The sequence below is a fragment of the Gavia stellata genome, chromosome Z, assembly GCF_030936135.1.
Source record: "Gavia stellata isolate bGavSte3 chromosome Z, bGavSte3.hap2, whole genome shotgun sequence".
Classification (NCBI taxonomy): Eukaryota; Metazoa; Chordata; class Aves; order Gaviiformes; family Gaviidae; genus Gavia; species Gavia stellata.
The window spans coordinates 1594117-1612851 of record NC_082637.1 but is presented as its reverse complement, the minus strand read 5'-3'; the positions used below and the strand labels follow the sequence as shown (position 1 = coordinate 1612851).

The 18735-nt window shown below is 48.9% G+C and overlaps 1 protein-coding gene across 8 annotated transcripts in view; it reads right to left on the bottom strand.

The window, feature by feature from the left end:
* Positions 1–18735, bottom strand: part of TCF4 (transcription factor 4) — a 241335-nt gene that overhangs the window by 65938 nt on the left and 156662 nt on the right. The window contains exon 1 of one of the 8 annotated variants that reach the window (XM_059833717.1): positions 4744–4812. The exons of the other annotated variants lie outside the window; for them this stretch is intronic. Coding sequence (XP_059689700.1) covers positions 4744–4812 — 69 coding nt within the window. Of the gene's footprint in view, positions 1–4743; positions 4813–18735 lie in introns of those variants that run through there. 8 annotated transcript variants of the gene reach the window in all.

The window sequence follows — 18735 nt, the reverse complement described above, 5'->3', positions numbered from 1 at the left end:
ACCAGATTTATACTGAAACAGGAAACAAACAATTCTTCTGCACAATTTCCTGTAGATCAATTGGAAAGGTATTTAAAGACTGCACCAGCCATTAGATCTTTTGTTAACCCCCCCAGCCCTGCCCACAAAAAAGCAGCTCATAATACACACTATTATAAGATGTCAACACCCTAACGTCGTTGTCCGTGTCAACCATCAATCTATAACCAAATAAAATAAAATTCTATTTATAATTTCTTTTTGAGAAAAAACCCCACCATAATAATTTCCAAACTGGCACAGTTCACTTCTGATCAGCATATGCAAAGCATATTTAAAAACTACGATTCAACGTAACATCCTGCGAGAACACTAAGCTTTCGTAATTCCTAAAATATTTCAGCAAAACCCAGCTTTGCAAACACGAGGCCACTCGTTTTGCCACCACGTACAACGGGAAGAAAGCGATCAGACCTGCCAGGAGGAAATTTGAATTGAACAGTAAGGTATATCCCGACCCTCAACACAGTGCTGCAGTTACTGCTGCAAAGTCAAAGATTCAGAAGAAATTTGTTCCGTCTCCCTTCCCTTCCTCCAGCATGTAAAACACAAAACCACTGGCTGTGTCAAAACGTGTGCGTGTGTATGCAACTGTGCACGGGTTTACGTATATAGTTGTAATTTACAGAATTTTGTTTCCTTGTTATCAGTAGGGAGCCTACAAGATCACATTAATTTATGATATAAACACAGAGCCCTTCCATAAACCCCACAGATACTGGAGAAGTCTTCTAGATATTTTGGCTTCTGCTCACAGCCCTGAAAAGGGCAAGCATTTCTGTATACATCCGCACATACATCCACAGATGGATTTCCAATCGGGAAGCCTGAGCTACCCGTACGTGGATGCAATCTGATGAAGCGGTCGTAAATTTCGTGTTACTTTATTACAAAATCTATCCCTACACTTCGGAAATAGTTTACAGTATCTTGTAACTCTGGCTAATAAATATTTTTTTTTTTTTATGATCCGCGTGTCAGTACCCCAGCATTCCGAGCAAACGAAACGCTGACATTTCTTGACACAAAGACGAACCATAAACGTCACGCTGCATTACTGCCGGCTCAGCCGGAGGGGTGCAAGTGCGAGGGTCTCTCGCCTCGACTTCGAGATTTCTTCCTCCTCGCGCTCAAAAGGAGAACTTTCCCCGCGCCGGTCCCAGAGCGACGCCAGCCCCGTGCCATTCACAACTCCTCACTTGTCATTATTAAGCGTGGTACATGGAATTACTACACTCTTTGGCCTAGCCTATTAGCGGGAATGATAGCATGGAGCATTCATCTTCATCTAGGAACTTTATGGAGTTGAAAAGCTTTATAATAAGAATAGCAGACAGAATGTAAACAGGAAAAACTCATTAGCATTTACTTTTTGTGATTTGATGACTTGACAAATAACTATTTCAAAACAACTAGTTTGAGAGATGGGTTGAAGCTTGTTAGGATAAAGCAAAAAGAGCAATTACAATAATTATAGGTTTCCCTATATGATTTAACACATGCGCATGGCGGGAGCTGATGATGGGATCTCGGATACCATTAAAAGAAAATTTTGCCACTTTTGTCTTTCATTTCCATTTGCAATAATTTCTGCTTTATAGTTCCATGCATTTCAACATATTGCCTGTGACCAAATAATACTTTATTAAAATCTCAGCGAGATGCAATTGAAAATAAGCAATTCTGAAAATCAAATTTAGACGGTAATCCCGCATCCATCCCCTTTCAGGTAACGTGCACATCCGAAAGTAGCACACACGTCTCGGGGAACAAGCAGCAAGGCTTAGAAAAAAAAAAATGGCTCTTGTTGTTTCATTGCTTCCAACGTGATCAAAGCGTTAATCTAGTTAATCACGGGTAAGGGTGCACGTGGCTAACTCCTTTGCTAAAATGTCTTTTCTATAGTATTTCAGGAAAAAGAAGTGAATCAAGAGCCCAACATTTATATACGACACCACCGGCATAATCACCGGGCACTGCCTTATCTCTACACTTTGTTATCTGACACTGGCAGTTTTGCTATTGTTTCAAGATTTTCTAAAGCAAATCTCCTCTATCGCAAGAGACGTGAAGGAAAGGATTTCTTACCGATGAACATCAGTAAATAGTTAAAGGCAAAAAGCGCTCTCCCATAGAGTAAGCTCTCCTAAAGCGCCCTGCGAGCGAGGGGAAAAAAAGCAAGTTGCAGAAAAAGTGTTCTGCAAACCTTGCGTTTATGACAGTTTAATTTTTTTCCGGGCATTTTTCTGACTCCTGTACCCAACTGCCCTCCTCTTCCCACAGCAGCTTCGACTCAGAGGGCTTTGGAATGATTTTGCATTTTTTCTTCTTTTGTTTATTCCCAGGGAAGACCTGCTTCCGCTGCCTGCTCGCAGTGCAGAGAGTTCAAACTGAATTTAAACAAGTAATTGACTTGTCACTGGGGAAAAAAAAAAGGGGGGGGGGGGAGAAAAGAAAAAAGGGAGGAATTCAGGACTCTCTCTTTCCTGCAGAAGGAAACTTGCGGGAGACAGAGCAGCCCCTGCTCCGCTCCGAGGACGGGGCGAAAGCTGTGCAGCCCCAAGCGCGGCGGGTCCTTGCGAGGAGGCGTTGTGGACAATTAATGCACGGCAGCCCCGCTCGCCCCACGATGCCTGGCACCACATCAAGAGCTGCACAATGCGGAACCGGAGCCAGAACAATGCCGGCTCTAGAAAACACAAAAATCCGTTTGTCAAGTGGACGCGGGGATGCTTTCTCCCCCTCCCAAAGGCCGCGGTGCTGCCCTCGTCCCCCGACTCCCGCAACTCCCCGGCGGGGGCCGGCGGCGGCTCCCCGAGCCAGGGGAGGGGAGCGGGCAGCGCTGGCAGGGCTGCCGGCCCCCCCGGCGGCGCGGGGACCCTCGCCGCTCTCTTTGTGCTCCCCCGGCGCGGGCAAGTGCCGAGGCCGCGCTGGCTCTCCACGAGCACCTTCCACCGGTGCCTGTAAGCACAGCTCCCGCCACGAAGCCGTCCGGGCTTTGGCGAGTCCCACCTTCGGAAAAACACAAAGACTGGGGGAGCCGGCCTGGCAGCGAGCGGGGTGTATTAGCCCTGTGATGTCACATTCCGCAGCTTTATGGAAGTACGACAGGCGGCTGGCACGACGGGCGACGTTACGGCCTCGGCGTTCCCAGCCTTAGGGACACGGAGCGCGGGGCCGCTCGCCAGGCAGGCTGGGCGTTTTGCTTTCTGCGTTTAGTTACTTAAAAAAGGAATCCAACACAAAACATACAAATAGAACCAGGGGAAAAAAACCCAACCACCCAAAGCAAAGGAAAGCCCCAGCTCGCACAGCCGCCTCCGTGTCGCTTATCGAACACTCCACCTCGCCCCCCGCAAGAAAAATCCGAAGAATAATGAAGTTGGGCTAAGTGTTGAAAATTGTTTACCGTCGCGCTGAGGCTGTGCAAGCGCCGTGCATCGCTGCTTCCTGCTCAGGGGCTGCTGTCGCCAGGATTTTATTACTTACTGAGGATGAATAGCAGTGTTCAGGAACTTTTTCTCTTAAAGCTACCGGGGCTGGCTGGCCCTGCCGCGCACGGGAACGGCAGGGAGGCTTTAGGTGTAGCCTTAACAGCTCGGGGATAGGAATGACTGATTTAAAAAAAAAAAAAAAAAAAAAGCCCTGCGGTAAATTTACGCTTTTTGTGTGCGTTTTTGTAATTTTAAATCTCAATTGTTTTTGCTGCGCAAATTCCCTTAGTTTCTACCCACCACCCGAGCGCCCTGCACCGCCGCAAGGCGTTACTTGCCAGCAGTCACAACAAAAGCCGAGGCCCACAACTCTCGCCAATAAGCGTATTAAAAAAAAAATCTCAGTTATTCAAACAGATGTTCATTCATGAGCGTGGCTCTCCCCGCAGAACAACTGGAGCTGGCTGCAGGACAGAGCCCGGCTGGGCGGCGGCAGGGATGCCGACACGCTCCCGCCGGCCGGGCAGGAGCCGCGGCCCGCTCCCTCCGCAGCGGGGCCGGGGCAGGGCGGCGGCAGCCACCCGGGCGGGGCAGGGGAGCCGGGCAAGCGGCAGGGGCTGGAGGCCGCCCCCCCGCCAGCGTCTCCCAGTTTTCTCCCCCTCTCCCCCTCCTTGCCTCGCCCTTCCCCCTCCCCCCAATATTTTAAAATACTCCGAACCGCTTTTCCTCCTCAAGACCCAGCCAGGGAGAGAGGAAAAAATAAACCTCCAGATGGCGAGTATAAACCTTCTGCTGGGGTTATGCGCAAAGTACCAGGCACTTTCTTTTTTTTTTTTTGTCTTAAATACAGCGCTCGGGGGGGAGGGACCCCAGGCCGCCGGCGGCAGCGGGGCCTTTTGGCCCTTCTCCGTCCTCCCACCGCCACTTCTCGCGCGGGGCCCCGGCCCCACGCCGGCCCCACGCCGTCCCCGCCCGCAGCCGCGGGGGCCCGGGGGAGCCCCGCGGCCGCGCAGCCCCGCTCCGCTCCCGCCTTCCAGCCCCCCCCCCCCCCCCCCCCGCCATTTCTTTCTTTCGCTTCGCACTGCGTTGACTTCACCCCAAACTTTTCAGCCCGCGCGGACTTTCCGCCGCGCAGGAAAAAGGCGAGCCCCCCCCAGCCGGCCTCCCCCGCCGGGCCGGGCCGCGGCAGCGCGGCGCAGCGCGGAGGCCGCTCGTCCCCGCCGCCATAAAACTTCTCCAAATTACACCTTTAATTGCAGCGCCGGCTTACCGCTTTCCCATTATAGTAGTACATCAAAGAGTTGCCGCCCATGCCGGGGATCGTGTATGCGCAGTACATGGTCCCGCCGCCGTCCCCCTCCGCTCCCGCTCTCGCAACTTTTATTTCAAACTCGCTCTCCCTTTTTTCACAACAATTCCTCCACTCGCATGTTCCCATATGGCCGGGCCAGGCGCGCTCAATATGCAAAGCAGGGCGAGACCATTCGCCGCGCGGGGGCGGAGGCTGCGCGCCCCCCCCCACACCCCCCACCCCGCGCCCGCGCACCGCCCCGCGCACCGCCCGGCGCGCTCCCCGCCGGCCGCCCGCGGGGCCGCGGAGCCGGGCCCGTTACCGAGCGGAATACAAATGCGCTTAATTGCCCCCCCCCCCGCCCCCCCGCTCTCTCGCCTTTTCTTCTTCTTCGCTCTTTTTTTTTTTTTTTGTTTTAATTTGATTAAAAAGCGAGTGGCAGGAAGGGAATCGTATGATGCACATCTAATAACTCCGCCATCTGTCCGTGCTGCTGGCGCGCTCCCAGCATTGTGCGCAGCTGCCGCGCCCCGCGCAGCCCCGCGCAGCCCCGCGCAGCCCGCCGTCCCCCGGTTTTGCTGGGGTTTGAGGGTTTTTTTTTTGGGGGGGGGTGTTCTTCTGCGGGTTTTAGATACCGCACACCCCGCTCTGCCGGCCCCGTCCCGCCGGGCGCTGCCGCCAACCGGCCCCCGGCCCCGCGCGGTGCGGCCCGGCCGGCAGCGGGGGAAAGCGGGGGGGGGGGGGGCAGGGAAAGGGGGGTACACCCCCCCCCCTCACTACCACCACGTCGGGACTCACTCGAGCTTGCCAAATTCAGAGCATCACAGGAAAGGAGGGCCCCTGGGAATGGCTCCCAAATGCAGCTCAATCATTTGCATATGCCGAGGCAAATGCCACCCCAGCACACAGCACACAGCACACAGCACACAGCACACAGCACACAGCACACAGCACACAGCACAGCACACAGCACACAGCACACAGCACACAGCACACAGCACACAGCACACAGCACAGCCCGGCTCCGGGCTCAACTTTAATAATTCAAAGCACCTATTTCCTTACTCCTCCACGCGGTAAGACACCACATACAGTATTAATCAGCGACAAAGAGAGGGCGATGTCAACGCCGAGCTGTCGTCTCGGGCGACGGCAAAGTTTTCTTTCAGACTTTCCACCCAGATCTATAGGGTCCGTGTGCGGGGCTGCGGATGGAGGGGGGCACCGGGAGGGAGGAACGAGCCGGGGTTTCGCTAACTCACTTGTTCTGCATTTATTCGGGAGGTCCCCAGAGGTTTGGGTAAACAGCACTTGAATTATAATCACACATTTCATTCAAATTTCATGCTTTGAGGATTTTTTCCTCATTAGAACAGCTAGTTGTCAATCTGACAAGATCACATTTGTAACCTTTAAACCACCCTCAGCGTCGAATACATAAGGCCAAAAATCCCGACTACCACAGGTCAACGTGCAACAAAACGCTCCTCCGGAAAGGGGGAGAAAACGCTCCTTCCTCAAACCCAGGGCTCATCGCAGATGGGCAGAACGTTTTCTGTGCCGCTAAAGCCACTTCATAAAGCCAACTTCTACAAATGCAGATACTAATGCTCCAGAGGGGAAAAATAACAAAGCGCTTTGATCGCTTATTAAAAAAAACACCTTACCCTGTTTTTAATAAGCACCTAGAAATAAAGCCAGTTCTTCCCTTCTGCGTTTTCCAACTGCAAAACATGGTATTTTCGCTCTTAACAAAAGCTGTAGTTTCACAGCTCCACACAAAGTTATACAACTAGCATTACATTTTAGTACAAATTTTACCGCAAAATTAGATTGGCAGGACCTTTAAATCATCTAACTGGATCGCTTTCCTGCCACGGAAACAATCCCCTAACTCCAGCGGAATACGCTTTTTCTGACTGGCACTAGGTAATTCTAAAAATTCCACGTGTCGACGTCTACAGATCACAGACATGGAGAGAGACCCGCGACTCTGAAAAGCAATCCCTGAATCGTGACCCGTGTGCCCTCAAAATGACTGCAGAGGATCTCCGTTTGGCTTTTGCAACCTCGGAGTGGGGAACAGTCCAACTTAATTTGGATCCTGTCATATTAGTGCTTTCATTCTCCTGAATGGGAAAATTTCAGTATAAATATATCGTACGTAACATGATAAGAAGTTAATGCGGTTTGCAGGGAGTAAGCCCATAATGATAACGTAATTCTCAACACATGACAATAAAAATTAATTACTTTACCATATCATATTTGCATTCGACACATACATTGAGATAACTTTAATATATTTTCCTGCCTCGCTCGGGAACCTGCAATCGTCCCGGATATTCTTCCTTTTTTTCTTTTTCAGAAACAGAAATGGGTATCTTACATAAAATTCGTATTATTAGTAACAGCCAGGAATACTATCGGAGAGACACCGACCACCGCATGCAGGGCTTTGAAATGATGCGAGGCAAGGCTGTGTTAGTCCTCTGCCACCCAGCCCCCCCTTCCCGCACCCCTCTGCCCCCACAGCCCCCCACCGCAGCCCTGCTCGGGAGACCCCCACGGCTTTCGGGGGTGCGGGTCTGCTGCTGGCACGCTGGCACGGCCGGGGTCGCGTCTCCAGCCGCGGGGCCCAAGCTGGGCTCCTGGCTAACGGGAGCCCATTGATTAAAAGAGCGAACCGCTAAAAATATAAGGGGAGTTATCTGACGAGAAGCAGCCTTTTAAAAAAATTAAATCTCTGTTGGTGTTTTAATCTCCAAACGCAGCGCTCTATGAATTTGCATCTGGCCGCGACGTAGCCGCGTTGGGGATTTTCGCTGAACCAGGCAAAAGCGGTCGTCGTTCTGCGCTAGGTTTTGTTGTTAATGCAGGCTGCTGGAGAGCCAAGCTCCCCGGCAGGACTCGGCACCGGCAAAGGCGAGGATTTGCCGCCGGGATTCAGCTCCGGCCATGCCGGTGTGAGGGTGCGGGGGGACGCTGCAGGTGCAGCTGTGCGGGACCCCCTGCGGACCCCCATGCCTGCATCTGCGCTGCCGAGCAGCTCCCCCCGCACACCCACCCGCCGGCGGGCGTCAGGCAGCGCCGACATCTTCCAGCCTTTGCCACAGAGTGGTGCCGGCAACGCTGCAATTACGTCCTTCGTCTTAACGAGAGCTTGGCAGCGTGGAGACGCCGAGGCGCAGGCGGGGAAGAGTGACGTGGGGACAGCGCATCCCACCGCCCCGCACCGCTACCGGGCACCGCACCGGCCTCCTCCAGTGAGGAGGAGCAGCTTCCCTGCCGTCCTGTCTAACCAGCGTGTTGTCTCCGTTACCCAGAAGGTACTTGTTTTCCATGTAAAGGGTCAAGGATGAGTATTTAAATCTTTGTTTTTGTAAAAACGATGTCATACTGTACCTAGCGGGAATGCCACCAAAGGGCAGGGGACTTTAAAATACATACAACCTAACAAATGCGTAAAGTGCTCCGATAATGCATTGTTTCAGCACTTTCTACGTTAGGAGTCATTTCAGCGTCTTCTAGGTCACAACAGAAGGCGGCTGATCAGCCCATGTGCTTACCGTACAAACATATTCCCAGAACACAACACAAGTAGGGACAAATTCTGGTCGATATGTCACCTACGTACCATGACACAGCAAGTGTAGGATGCCACGGGACGTGACCATGTCAGAATCCAGTTACTTTAGCGTCATCTAAGTTAATAATTTCTTTTACGTCCCTCCTGTTCAGTGTTCCCCGTGCACCGCTGGTCACACCAGACCAGCCACCCAGGCAGGGTACAGCCAGCTGGTGAACAGGCAGAGAAACCAGGTGGGGCTGCCTCGAAATAATCAGTGCTGCGACCTCCGTGATATAATTTTGATGCTTTGGGGTATATTATATACTGGCTTCCATTCTCTCCTCGCTTCTCTTGTGTCAGATCTCAGCAGCAAATTCCAGAAGAGGGTGAGGAAACGTTCAATAAGAAGGAGGACAGAAAGGCAGGTTCTGCAGCTCCCGCAGGCGGCCATCTCTCCTGCTCCAGGAGAGGAGGAGGGAATGGGCTCCTGCTTTTCCAGCAAGATTTTCAAGACAGAGAATTTGGAAAGGGCCTCATCCAGTGAGCCGCGAAGCACCCTCCTCAGTCAACTGGGGTGCTGCAACGGATGGCTCCACCACCGGCACGCTTCCTGGCTGGAAACAGACCTTCCAGAAAGTCACAGAAAAAGGATGCTGGAAGGAAGAGACGGCAGTCATGTTCCTAACACTACTGTAACTGAGGTCCTCAGCAGAGGAGCAAAGAAAGGGAAGCTATCTGCTGGATGACAAGCTTGCAGCCACAAATTGAAACGGGTAATGGTAAAATATCAAGTAAGATGACTAAAATAGCCAGTATTCCTCTAAGTCTGGGTCACTTGGATAATCTCATCCTTCTTACACAAATCCTTGAGTGTAGTTATTAAAATGTACCCGCCGTGGGTGGAGAAGTGGCTCTGAATGCCCAGATGTGAAGAATTTTACCCAGCTGTGGCTCTTTGCCGCAGCTGAGTGACCAGGACCTCCACTCAGAGGTCCCACGAAGACATGCCCCACGTCACGTACCACCAGCCTTTTCCGACCAGCTTCTCTCCTATTTAAGGAGAACAAAAAGAGCTCTGTTCCGCAAAGCCAGGTCTGTTTTAGGAGGTGCAGAGCTGAGCTAAAGGTTTCTTAAAATCCCCTCCTAAGTACCTGCGCAGGGATGGCGCCGGCGGCAGCAGAGCTCAGCTGGGGCCAGCCCCCGGCGCCGCTGCCCGGAGGGGACACAAACCGAGCCACAGACAGCTCATTCAGCTGCTGGATAAACACAAGAACAAGTTGCACCATATTTACCTTATCCAGAGATAAAGATGGGACACGCTTTCGGTAGCACACGCCGTGGCCATTTTCTGGTCTTGGTTTGGGAAGATCCCAAACCGAGTTAGATACTAACCAGCCGAATACTAGATGACGTAATTTATAATCGTCTCTTTTGTAACTATTGCATCTAAAGGCAACACTTATTTTCCTACGTTTTTGTACATTAGTATTCTCTCCTCTCTCCCCAGGAAGAGGTTCATATTCAGATACTTGTGCACCATAGACTGAATACAGTATAAATATCTAATTATACAGATGCTATATGAATAAATCAGATCCTAAAAGCCACAGTCTCTAAAAAGCTCCTTTAAACCAGCCAAATACATCTGCTTTAATATTATAGACTACCTATTGATGGCAATCCTACCCAACCTAATAATCCTACGCCTTGTTTCCAGGCTTGTCTGCCAGGAGGAAGCAAGCCTTTTTCCCAGCACTGAACCTAGTTCCTCTCTTTCTCGTTAAGAGGACAAACTCTCCTCCAGATGTTTTAACCGTGTGCAGCTCGTGGAGTGGCCCTGACGGTTGGTTATTCCAGCAGAGAGCCTGGACCGAAGAGCCGGGACGGCTGGCGGCACCGCCGGCTGACCGGGGCAGCATCCACGGGCATGCCAGTACGACAGTCCTTGTCAACAGGATTACTTTGTGCATGAGTCAAGTCACCACGACAGTACCTAGACCTTGCTAAATTTTAAAATAATTTCAATAAAAGTACTTTTGCAATTTTTGTCTAAATTGAAACGGTCAGCCAGCTATGACTCGTGGGTGTCAGGACAAGTGCCGATTCCCCCAAATTCCTGGACGTTTGCATGCATTGAACATGTTAGACGGGCACATCTGCTATATCCAGAGCAGGTTTTAAGCAAGTTGCCCTTTCAGCAGTGACCGCTTCAGTGACATAATTGCACGCGCTCCTGTTCTTGCACTGCCAGACACAAACTAACTGGCCGAAGTGGGTGCTGTGACTGAGGTTGGAAGCCAGAAATATGGCAAAAGACTTAGTCTGAGATTGCCAGAATAAACCATAGAACATCTCTGCAAGCATCCGCCAAGTTTAATCTGTAAAATATCAAACAACTTCTCCTTTTACCTCAAATGCTATACAGACTGTATTTACTAGATAGCACGTGAAGTTAATAACATAATAAAACCCTAGATCAAAACTAGCTATTGAAAACCAAACCAGCATCCAATGTTTGCTTTTCAGATAAGCCAATTTTAACACATGATCGGGTTGAGCACATCCCCTCAGCTGTGGTACGAGCTGGCCTGGACCCCAGAGCTGCGCAGGGCACTGCGGCAGGTAGGGAGGCACCGGGTGCTCCGGCTTATCTGTCACCTTCCATAAAAGTTATCTTACCAAAAAACCCCACCCAAACCAATCATAGAAACCTACTTTACAGCTAATCTATTTTAAACAAAACTATCTATCTAAAATATCCATTTGCCACTAGGTTTATTTTTGACTACGCTGCTTGCGAAAAGCCAAGAGAGAAACTTAAACCACATGGGCCAGGATTTCTTCTTGCACAAAGGCACTATCGCCAACTTTTACCGTTTTATCTTGAGTATCGGAGTATTTGGTGGGCTTGCTTTTCTGGAAAGTCAGAGCTGCTGTAGTCATTGATTACAGGATGATCTCAGATTTCGTATTTTGAAGACTAAGCTTCTAACTCGCATAAGTGTGGAGGAGAGCTGAGAAATGGGAACTCTGAGGCAGAAAACCCCAAAGGCTAATAAAACCAACCCAGTCTTCACTGTTTTTGAAATTTTGTGATTCCTTTTTTTGCGGATGGGAGGGTGGCTGACTCATGATATTTGAACCTTTGAGGTTAGCAATACTACGACAGCTCCTCCACATTGCTCTGGCACCATAAACAGACCCTACAACGACTGCAAGGTGGCATTGGGCTTCCCAGCCCAAAGTCAGGAATTCTGCTGGCCGAGACTATGGGCCTGAGCATCCCATGGGCTTCGATTCGGGATTCACTACAGAAATGGACAGGAAAGTGGGTTTAAGGTTCATTTCTGACATTTTCTCTATGTTCCCAAGGCACACGGGGTTAAGTGATGGGAGGCTCCTACATTTGGAGACTTCAGTAGCACTGGTCTCAATATGAGACTATGGACGTTGCACCATAGTTTAGAGTCCACTGGAGAAGTATTTGGCAAAATAAACGAACAGAGTAAGATTATTAATATTTCATACAGTGCTGAGCAGTTCACCGATTGTACATACCACACAATAAACAAGTAATTTCAGATTATAAGGGATTATCTTTGCTTTGGCAGTTGAAGTACAATCTAGAGTGATCAGCGCTGTAGTTATTGCTCATTCTGCGTTACTGAGAGGTTTCCACACGTTCCTGGACAATTGTTCTCCATTAGCATTAGCTGCCATTACAAAATAAATACATGTTTTTGAAGCATAAGGCAATCAAGGACCTGATCTTATGTTCAGTCTTTAGAAAAAAAAATCACACTGTAATATAATGATTTTCATTAGTAACAATATATATTCTCCCAAGTGGGTTCAGTGTTTTATAAAATGATAAAAGACCTACTTGCACCAGAACTTCAGAAAGAATTTATATATATTATGCTGTTGCACAATTATTTTTTAAAACACCACAGGAAAAAAAGGAAAAAAGATGTGGAAAAGGTAAGAAAAAGTTGTGGACACCATGCAAATGGACACATGGCTAATGTCAAGAACTAAAACGCGGCCTTTTTTTCAGTCACGTGCAGCAATTTGTCTACATAGTAAACTGTTAGCAGAGCTGATCAAAGCACTCAAAAGCATTTCTCACTACCCTCCTCTCTGCTAAATGATCTGCAGGACTGAACATAGATGTGGGATCCTGCAAACTCGGATTCGTTCCCACTCTGCCACAAGAATCTGGGGAGGGAGCGGGAGAGGAACGCTGCTCCTCATTTATTGCACATTGCCATATGGAAGACTTTTCAGCTGTTACATAGTTAGGCCTCGCAGCCCCTCTATCTAGCGGTTAAATATTATTCTGTCACTGTTTCCCTTTGTATAGACGGGGAAACCGAAGCTCAGAGAGGCCATGGGCACCGCGCCGGTGCAGCAGTTACATCGAGTCAATGGTGCCAAGGGGACGAGAGGCTGGGGCTGCCCAAATACACTCCTCCGGCATGGGGCCTCCCAGGGCAACGGCTTGGGCTCTCTGCCCTGACTACAAGGGAAAATATGAAGTACGGTCACCCTGGGCCTGGTAAGGGGTGACCTGGCCACACTGCGATGCACTAGGCGTTTGGGAGAAGCATGTGCCTGCAGCAGAGGAGGCTGGGCTGCCGCCGCGGCGCTGAGCTCCCGGGGATGCTCGGGGAGGAGGAGGTCACGTTCACACCTGTGTAACTTGCTCTGAAGATTAACTTTGCCTGTGGCAATTACTTGAACTTGAAAATAACCCCTAACCTCAGACGGCTGGGCAAAAGTAGGGGTAGAGATGGTGGATTTTTTGAAAAATTGGAAAACAAGGTAACATCCTTTTGCATTGTCCACCCGTGCACATCACTCTCTGTGCCGAGCCATACGGTTTGGTTTTGCTGCTCGGTGCAAGGATGGGTAGTACACAGGAAGATGAAGTGGGGGGTCCTGAAGACCTCAAAGAATTAGGGAGGACGCAGGCAAATTTGAACCCAGTTCTGCTGTCACCCTAGGCGAGCAGCCTACGTGGAAGGGGAGGTGGGCAGGGAAGATGGAAATGGCACAGTGAGAGGTCTGGTTAAGGTGGAGATCGTGAAACTGGGATGCTGCTCAAAAGAAAGAAGGGAGGGCCCTGTGCAAGGCTTTCTTTGAGGATACTGCTCAAACAAAGAAGAAAAGACTCTGGAATAATGGGTATTTAGTGAACACAAAATGCTGCCTGGTGATCCCAGACCCTATCCAGAGAGTCTCCCCATGCCACAGGATAAATCAGGGCTTGGGCTTCCCACCCGCGCCAACGAAGCACTGTTCCCTCCGCATGCCTGACTCCTGGGGTTGTGTTTCTGACTGGGGTAGTGCTCACGTTACCCGAGAAGCAAAGATGGAATTAAAAGGCTTTTGTAACACCTGAACCATTTCTGCTGTCCCAGCTCTGGATGTGAAAGCGCAGCTCAGCTGAGCCGCAGCACGGGAGGGCCTCCAGCACATACTACGTGTCTTGGTATCTTATCAGTTTTATCTCTACGTTAAGAAACATGGGAGATTATTCCCAAGTCAAGAATATGTGTCCTGCCACAGAAAGCTTCACCTGATATTCTGCCAGAGCTTTTTTCTTTTATTTGTGTCTCATTACTCACGGTTCCCTCTCCTCCTCCACCAAACCACGTCATTTCTCTTCCCTTTTGCTGCTTATACCAACTCGGCCTTTAAACCTTCAGCACGTTGCAGAATTTCTGAAGTCCTCCTCACTTTCCAGGAAATCAGGGTCTGACCTTATTGCTTAAACCTCATTCCGGCGCACGGAGAGAGGAGCTAAATCCAGCCTGGGACTGAGGCGCGGGCGGGCGGGCCTCAAGGTTTGCAGGAGGTTATTGAAGCACCAGTGTGAGATGCATCAGATCTTTCCTAAGTCTCAGCTCTCAGCCTGCCGTGCTGGACTGGGCTGTAACCAACGTTAGCATTTTTCCTTCTTACAGTCTTTTTTCCCTCTCTTTGCCTAAAATCGTTTTGTCTCTAGTTCTCCAGGAATATCGCCCGGAGGAGGGAAACTGTCAGGTATCTATCTTTCCTTGGAGATCTTCAAACAAGAGATGTTCTCTGCAACGTATGTCAGTTTTCCCATTAAAGATGAAGAATTTAGCTTTCAGAGTGAATTTTAACCCTTTGGATATTAAAACTGGATTAGATGTGATAGTAATGTAAAAAGCAGTAGATGGTTGTCTAGATTGGGCATCCAGGTGCTACGAGAGCACCGCACTCCTCTCCTGCACGCTGCCAACGCAGAGCCGTGCTCCTGCATCCGTGGGTGCTGTGCACGGTGCCTCAACGATGACCATGGTGCGGGTTTACAGTCGAACGGAGCAAAGATTTTGACGACTTTCTACACAAGGGCACAAGTCGCACTAATTAAGCAACTCCTGAAATGGTGTGTTTGTGTTTGACGTACAGCGTGAGCACTGCACAGCCTGCGTCGGGACTGAATCGGGGCCGGAGATGTTCTTGTACGCAGCATCTGCTAACTGCAGCATTGAGTTTCCTGAATTTGGCCTGGCCTTACAATTTTCTTGCTTTTGTAGATTTGTCCCTTAATGGTATTTGAACATTCTTTTGTGGTTTAATACCGAATTGCACAGTGCGGGAGGATAATTAGTGGTAAGTATTAAGCAGTTTATGTTCTTCTGTGATTAGAGAATAAGTCTGTGAGGTCTTTGGGCACTAGTTCCACGATGTTTTATTTTTACGGTGTAAAATCCTTCAGGAGAAAAGGGTGTTTGTACCTTTGATTTCACTGGGCTTTTCACAGTGAATAATGTGCTAAAATATGTCTTGCAACCTGACTGGTTGGACTAAAGATGCCAGGCTGCTGGGTCTTCTGAAATGAAGTACATGATTTTGTGAGTAATTAGGGCCATGCAGTGGTTTTACCGTGTATTTTATATTACATCACATATGCATATTCTTTATTTATATACAAAACGCATGCACTTAAAATACACAGCAAACCAACTGTAAACACATACATATTACAGAAGAAATCTCTCACTGAAATGACATGCTTACACTTTCCCGTGAACTTTTCCTTTCAGCAATCCTAATTAATACTCCAAAAGCACATTTTCAATTATACGAATCCAGATGCTATATTAAAATCCGTATTTTTATACCGCAACCGTTCCTAGAAGCCTCCGTCATCCTGCGCTGCACAGGCACCATGCTGAGCCGGAGCCTGACCTGAGGGGTTACAGCCTGGATGAACAAAGACAGCCAAAAAAAGGCACCCAGAGGTGAAGCCACTTGCCAGAAAACTCTCTGTCAGGTAGGCAGCAAGCTTGGGGAGCAAGGTCCAGCTTCCCTGGTGCTGTTTCCTAACACTGTACCATATTCCCATCGACTGCTCAAATTCACACTTAAATGCCTAACACATGCTAGTGCCAACTTCTGTAACAAAATATGGTTATTTGGAAGTCTTCTAAAACCACTTTTGCTTGAAAAGGAGTTAATGTATAGCCAGATTAAGAGGGAAATCTGATAAATTCAGTGTAGCCAACTCTTGGGATTTTATCAGGAGTCTTGCAGTATTTCCTGTTCTTTTCGGGGTTTATTTTTTCCTAAAGCCTCAGCTCCAAAAATTCAGTAATTACATAAAAATCTAGATTTCACTAAAAACAGCAGTTTCAGGCCCTCATAGCTGTGGACAAAACCTGAAAGTGCGATCAGAGCATAGCTAAAAGTTCAGAAAAACCCAAGAGGCAAACACAAACCCGCTACATTTACACGTTTCCAGAAGTCTGCTGAATTTTGTCAACTCGTGTCTCAGGAACCCGGGTCCAGATTTTTAACCTGTATCTGGAGGCTGGCAATTGCATCCAGGTGCTGTCCAAGCACGCTGGGAACGCGAACCAATGCTCCCCGTGAAATCCCTCTGCAACATGGAGCCCGGCGCGAGGGGAGGCTGCGGGCAGGGGCGATGCCGTCCCTCCGAGCAGCTCCCGGCGAGCCCAGCCTGCCGCCGCAGCACCGGGGTGCCACAGCCACAAACCCGACCTTCCCTGCCCCACCCCCCCCGCGTGGTTTTAAGTGCGGCTCGGCACTACGTTAGTGATAATTTTGGTAGGTATTATTTTTGCACTTGGAACGTCCTTGATTATTTACTGCAGTAGCCACAGCAGAGAAGCCTTCAGCCATGAATTAAGTGCAGCTCGTTTCTTCAACCTCAATAATACACCACCAAATGTACCTTGCATTTTAAACCCTTCCTCCAAATATCACACGCGAGGAAAACCCGAAGAGATGGCTCATGTCAGAGGCAAAACAATTCAGGAATAGTCTCTCAAATAATACAAGTTGTAGCAAAAATTCAGGCGCTGCAGCCCCAAGACTGGCAATGAAGTGGTTAACAGACATATGCTGTATAATTAGGAGATGCATTAATGATTATGAATAGTAAATGACTTGGTGCAAGGAAAAAATCTAGTCAAAAGGGACATGCACCTATCTTACATGTTTATTAGAAACTGTATATAACTAGAGAATTCTGCTATTAAGAACCCTGCATTATTGGTGTAAATACTTCCAAGGGTACATCAAATTGTAATCTTTCATACGACATCCATCAAACCAGGCTGGAGATTTTGACAAACATTAAACACAGTAAGGAGGCAATTATGTATGCATGATTTAATCTGCAACTAATTAATATGCAAATTTATTCATATGTTAGTTACTAAATTAAAAATGCAAAGAAGCCCTTATGGTGATTCTCAAAATTTTGCACAAACAGAACATTTAAAATATAAGAAAAAATGAAGTTTTTCTGAAACCTGCGGCATACTTTATATCTTTGGAAACCTGTTGCACAGAGATGGTTCAAAAATATTTACCGAAATACCGGAGAATGACAAAAGGTGCGTTAATTTTATGTCAGAACGTGGTGGCAGAAAGGTTAAACACGGATCTCTGAAAGTCTTAGGAGATGTGCGCTAATTATCAAACAAACTGTATTCTAGACCAAACTCCCACAGCCTGCAAAAAAATTCAGGCTCGGCACAAACCGGTCATCTTTCTGGCATTTTGCTCCATTTGCGGATGCGTGTGTGCTGCACCGAGGTCTATCTGAACACCAGCCGATACCCCCACATCCTCACTCTGCACTTGGAAGCACTTTGGCCGTCACTGACACAAAACCCCACACTCTGTTTTCACCTGAGTAGGTTTTACATTTAAGAAATCTTCTGGAAAGATTGAAAATAAGGGGTGCGAGGGAACTAATTGGGTGAAGGCGGACAGAAACTGCCTTTAATTCTTTTCCAGATGCATCTTCAAAGAAAAACAAGGATGCAAACAAGAAGCAGACATTTAGAATATTTCCTGGAGAATTGCTATAGCTATGATTCGGAATAGTTTCTACCCCCCCAGTAGGTAAGTAAAGAGCAATAATTAAGTATATATTATATCATTGTTCGCGTTTTGAAGAGATCTGTTAAGGCATACGTTTAACGTGCCAGAATTTCCTTTCAGTCATATTTCCAGGGAGAGTTCAGTTATATCCTGAGCTCTGTACGTGGCTCTGAGACAAAGCTGGAGCAGCCAGCGTAGCCAAAAAACAGGGCACAGGTCAAACGCAGAGGAAAGCACAGTAAGTACTTCCAGGCTGCTTCCTGGGCCAGTGAACTCTCACTATTTCCTTTTTCTTCCCTCCTAAAAAATAAAAGCAATCAGCTCTGCTGCAGGCCAGTGCCAGAAGAGGATGTTGGCATCAGCTGCTCCTGCTCCCACAGCCCGGTTTGGCCCCCGGTGCCGAGGCCATGCCGGCAGCAGCGCGCCCACGGCCCCTTGCCCGGAAAAACCCCGGCCCGTGGCGCAGCCCCCGGCAGCTCTGGTCTGAGCCCCCGGGGTGCTGCCCCGAGCCGGGGTGCCAGGTCAGAGCCGGGCGTCCCAGGGAGGTCCTGCCTGGGCCCGGGGCCACACGGTGCAGCCTTCCCGCAGGGATGGGACCTGGAGGGGACTCTCGAGGCTGGTGCGGGCCCTTGCGAGAGCAGCTTCATGGGCCGGGTGGGGTTTCACCTAGTGCTACCACCCGAGTGACACGTCTTGTTATAGAAACGAGGAGCTATTCTCCAATTTTGATCAAAACGGTTGTAATGAGCACTTCCTTCTGTTGTGATTCACTGATGGAGAGTGCTTTCAGGGTCAGGAAAGAGCATCCAAGGATCAAATTTACCCAACTGAAGGGGAAAAAGTCTAGACTGCAGCGGAAAACTGCAGCAAAATCGCTTTGAAAATACGACCGGGCTTGGTTGTACATATTTAAATCTACTTTGCTGCGCCTTGATAGGTGACTCTTGATTTTTGTTTAGGCCAGAACCGAATGTAAGGCTTTTAAAAGCTTAAACGTACACATTTATGCA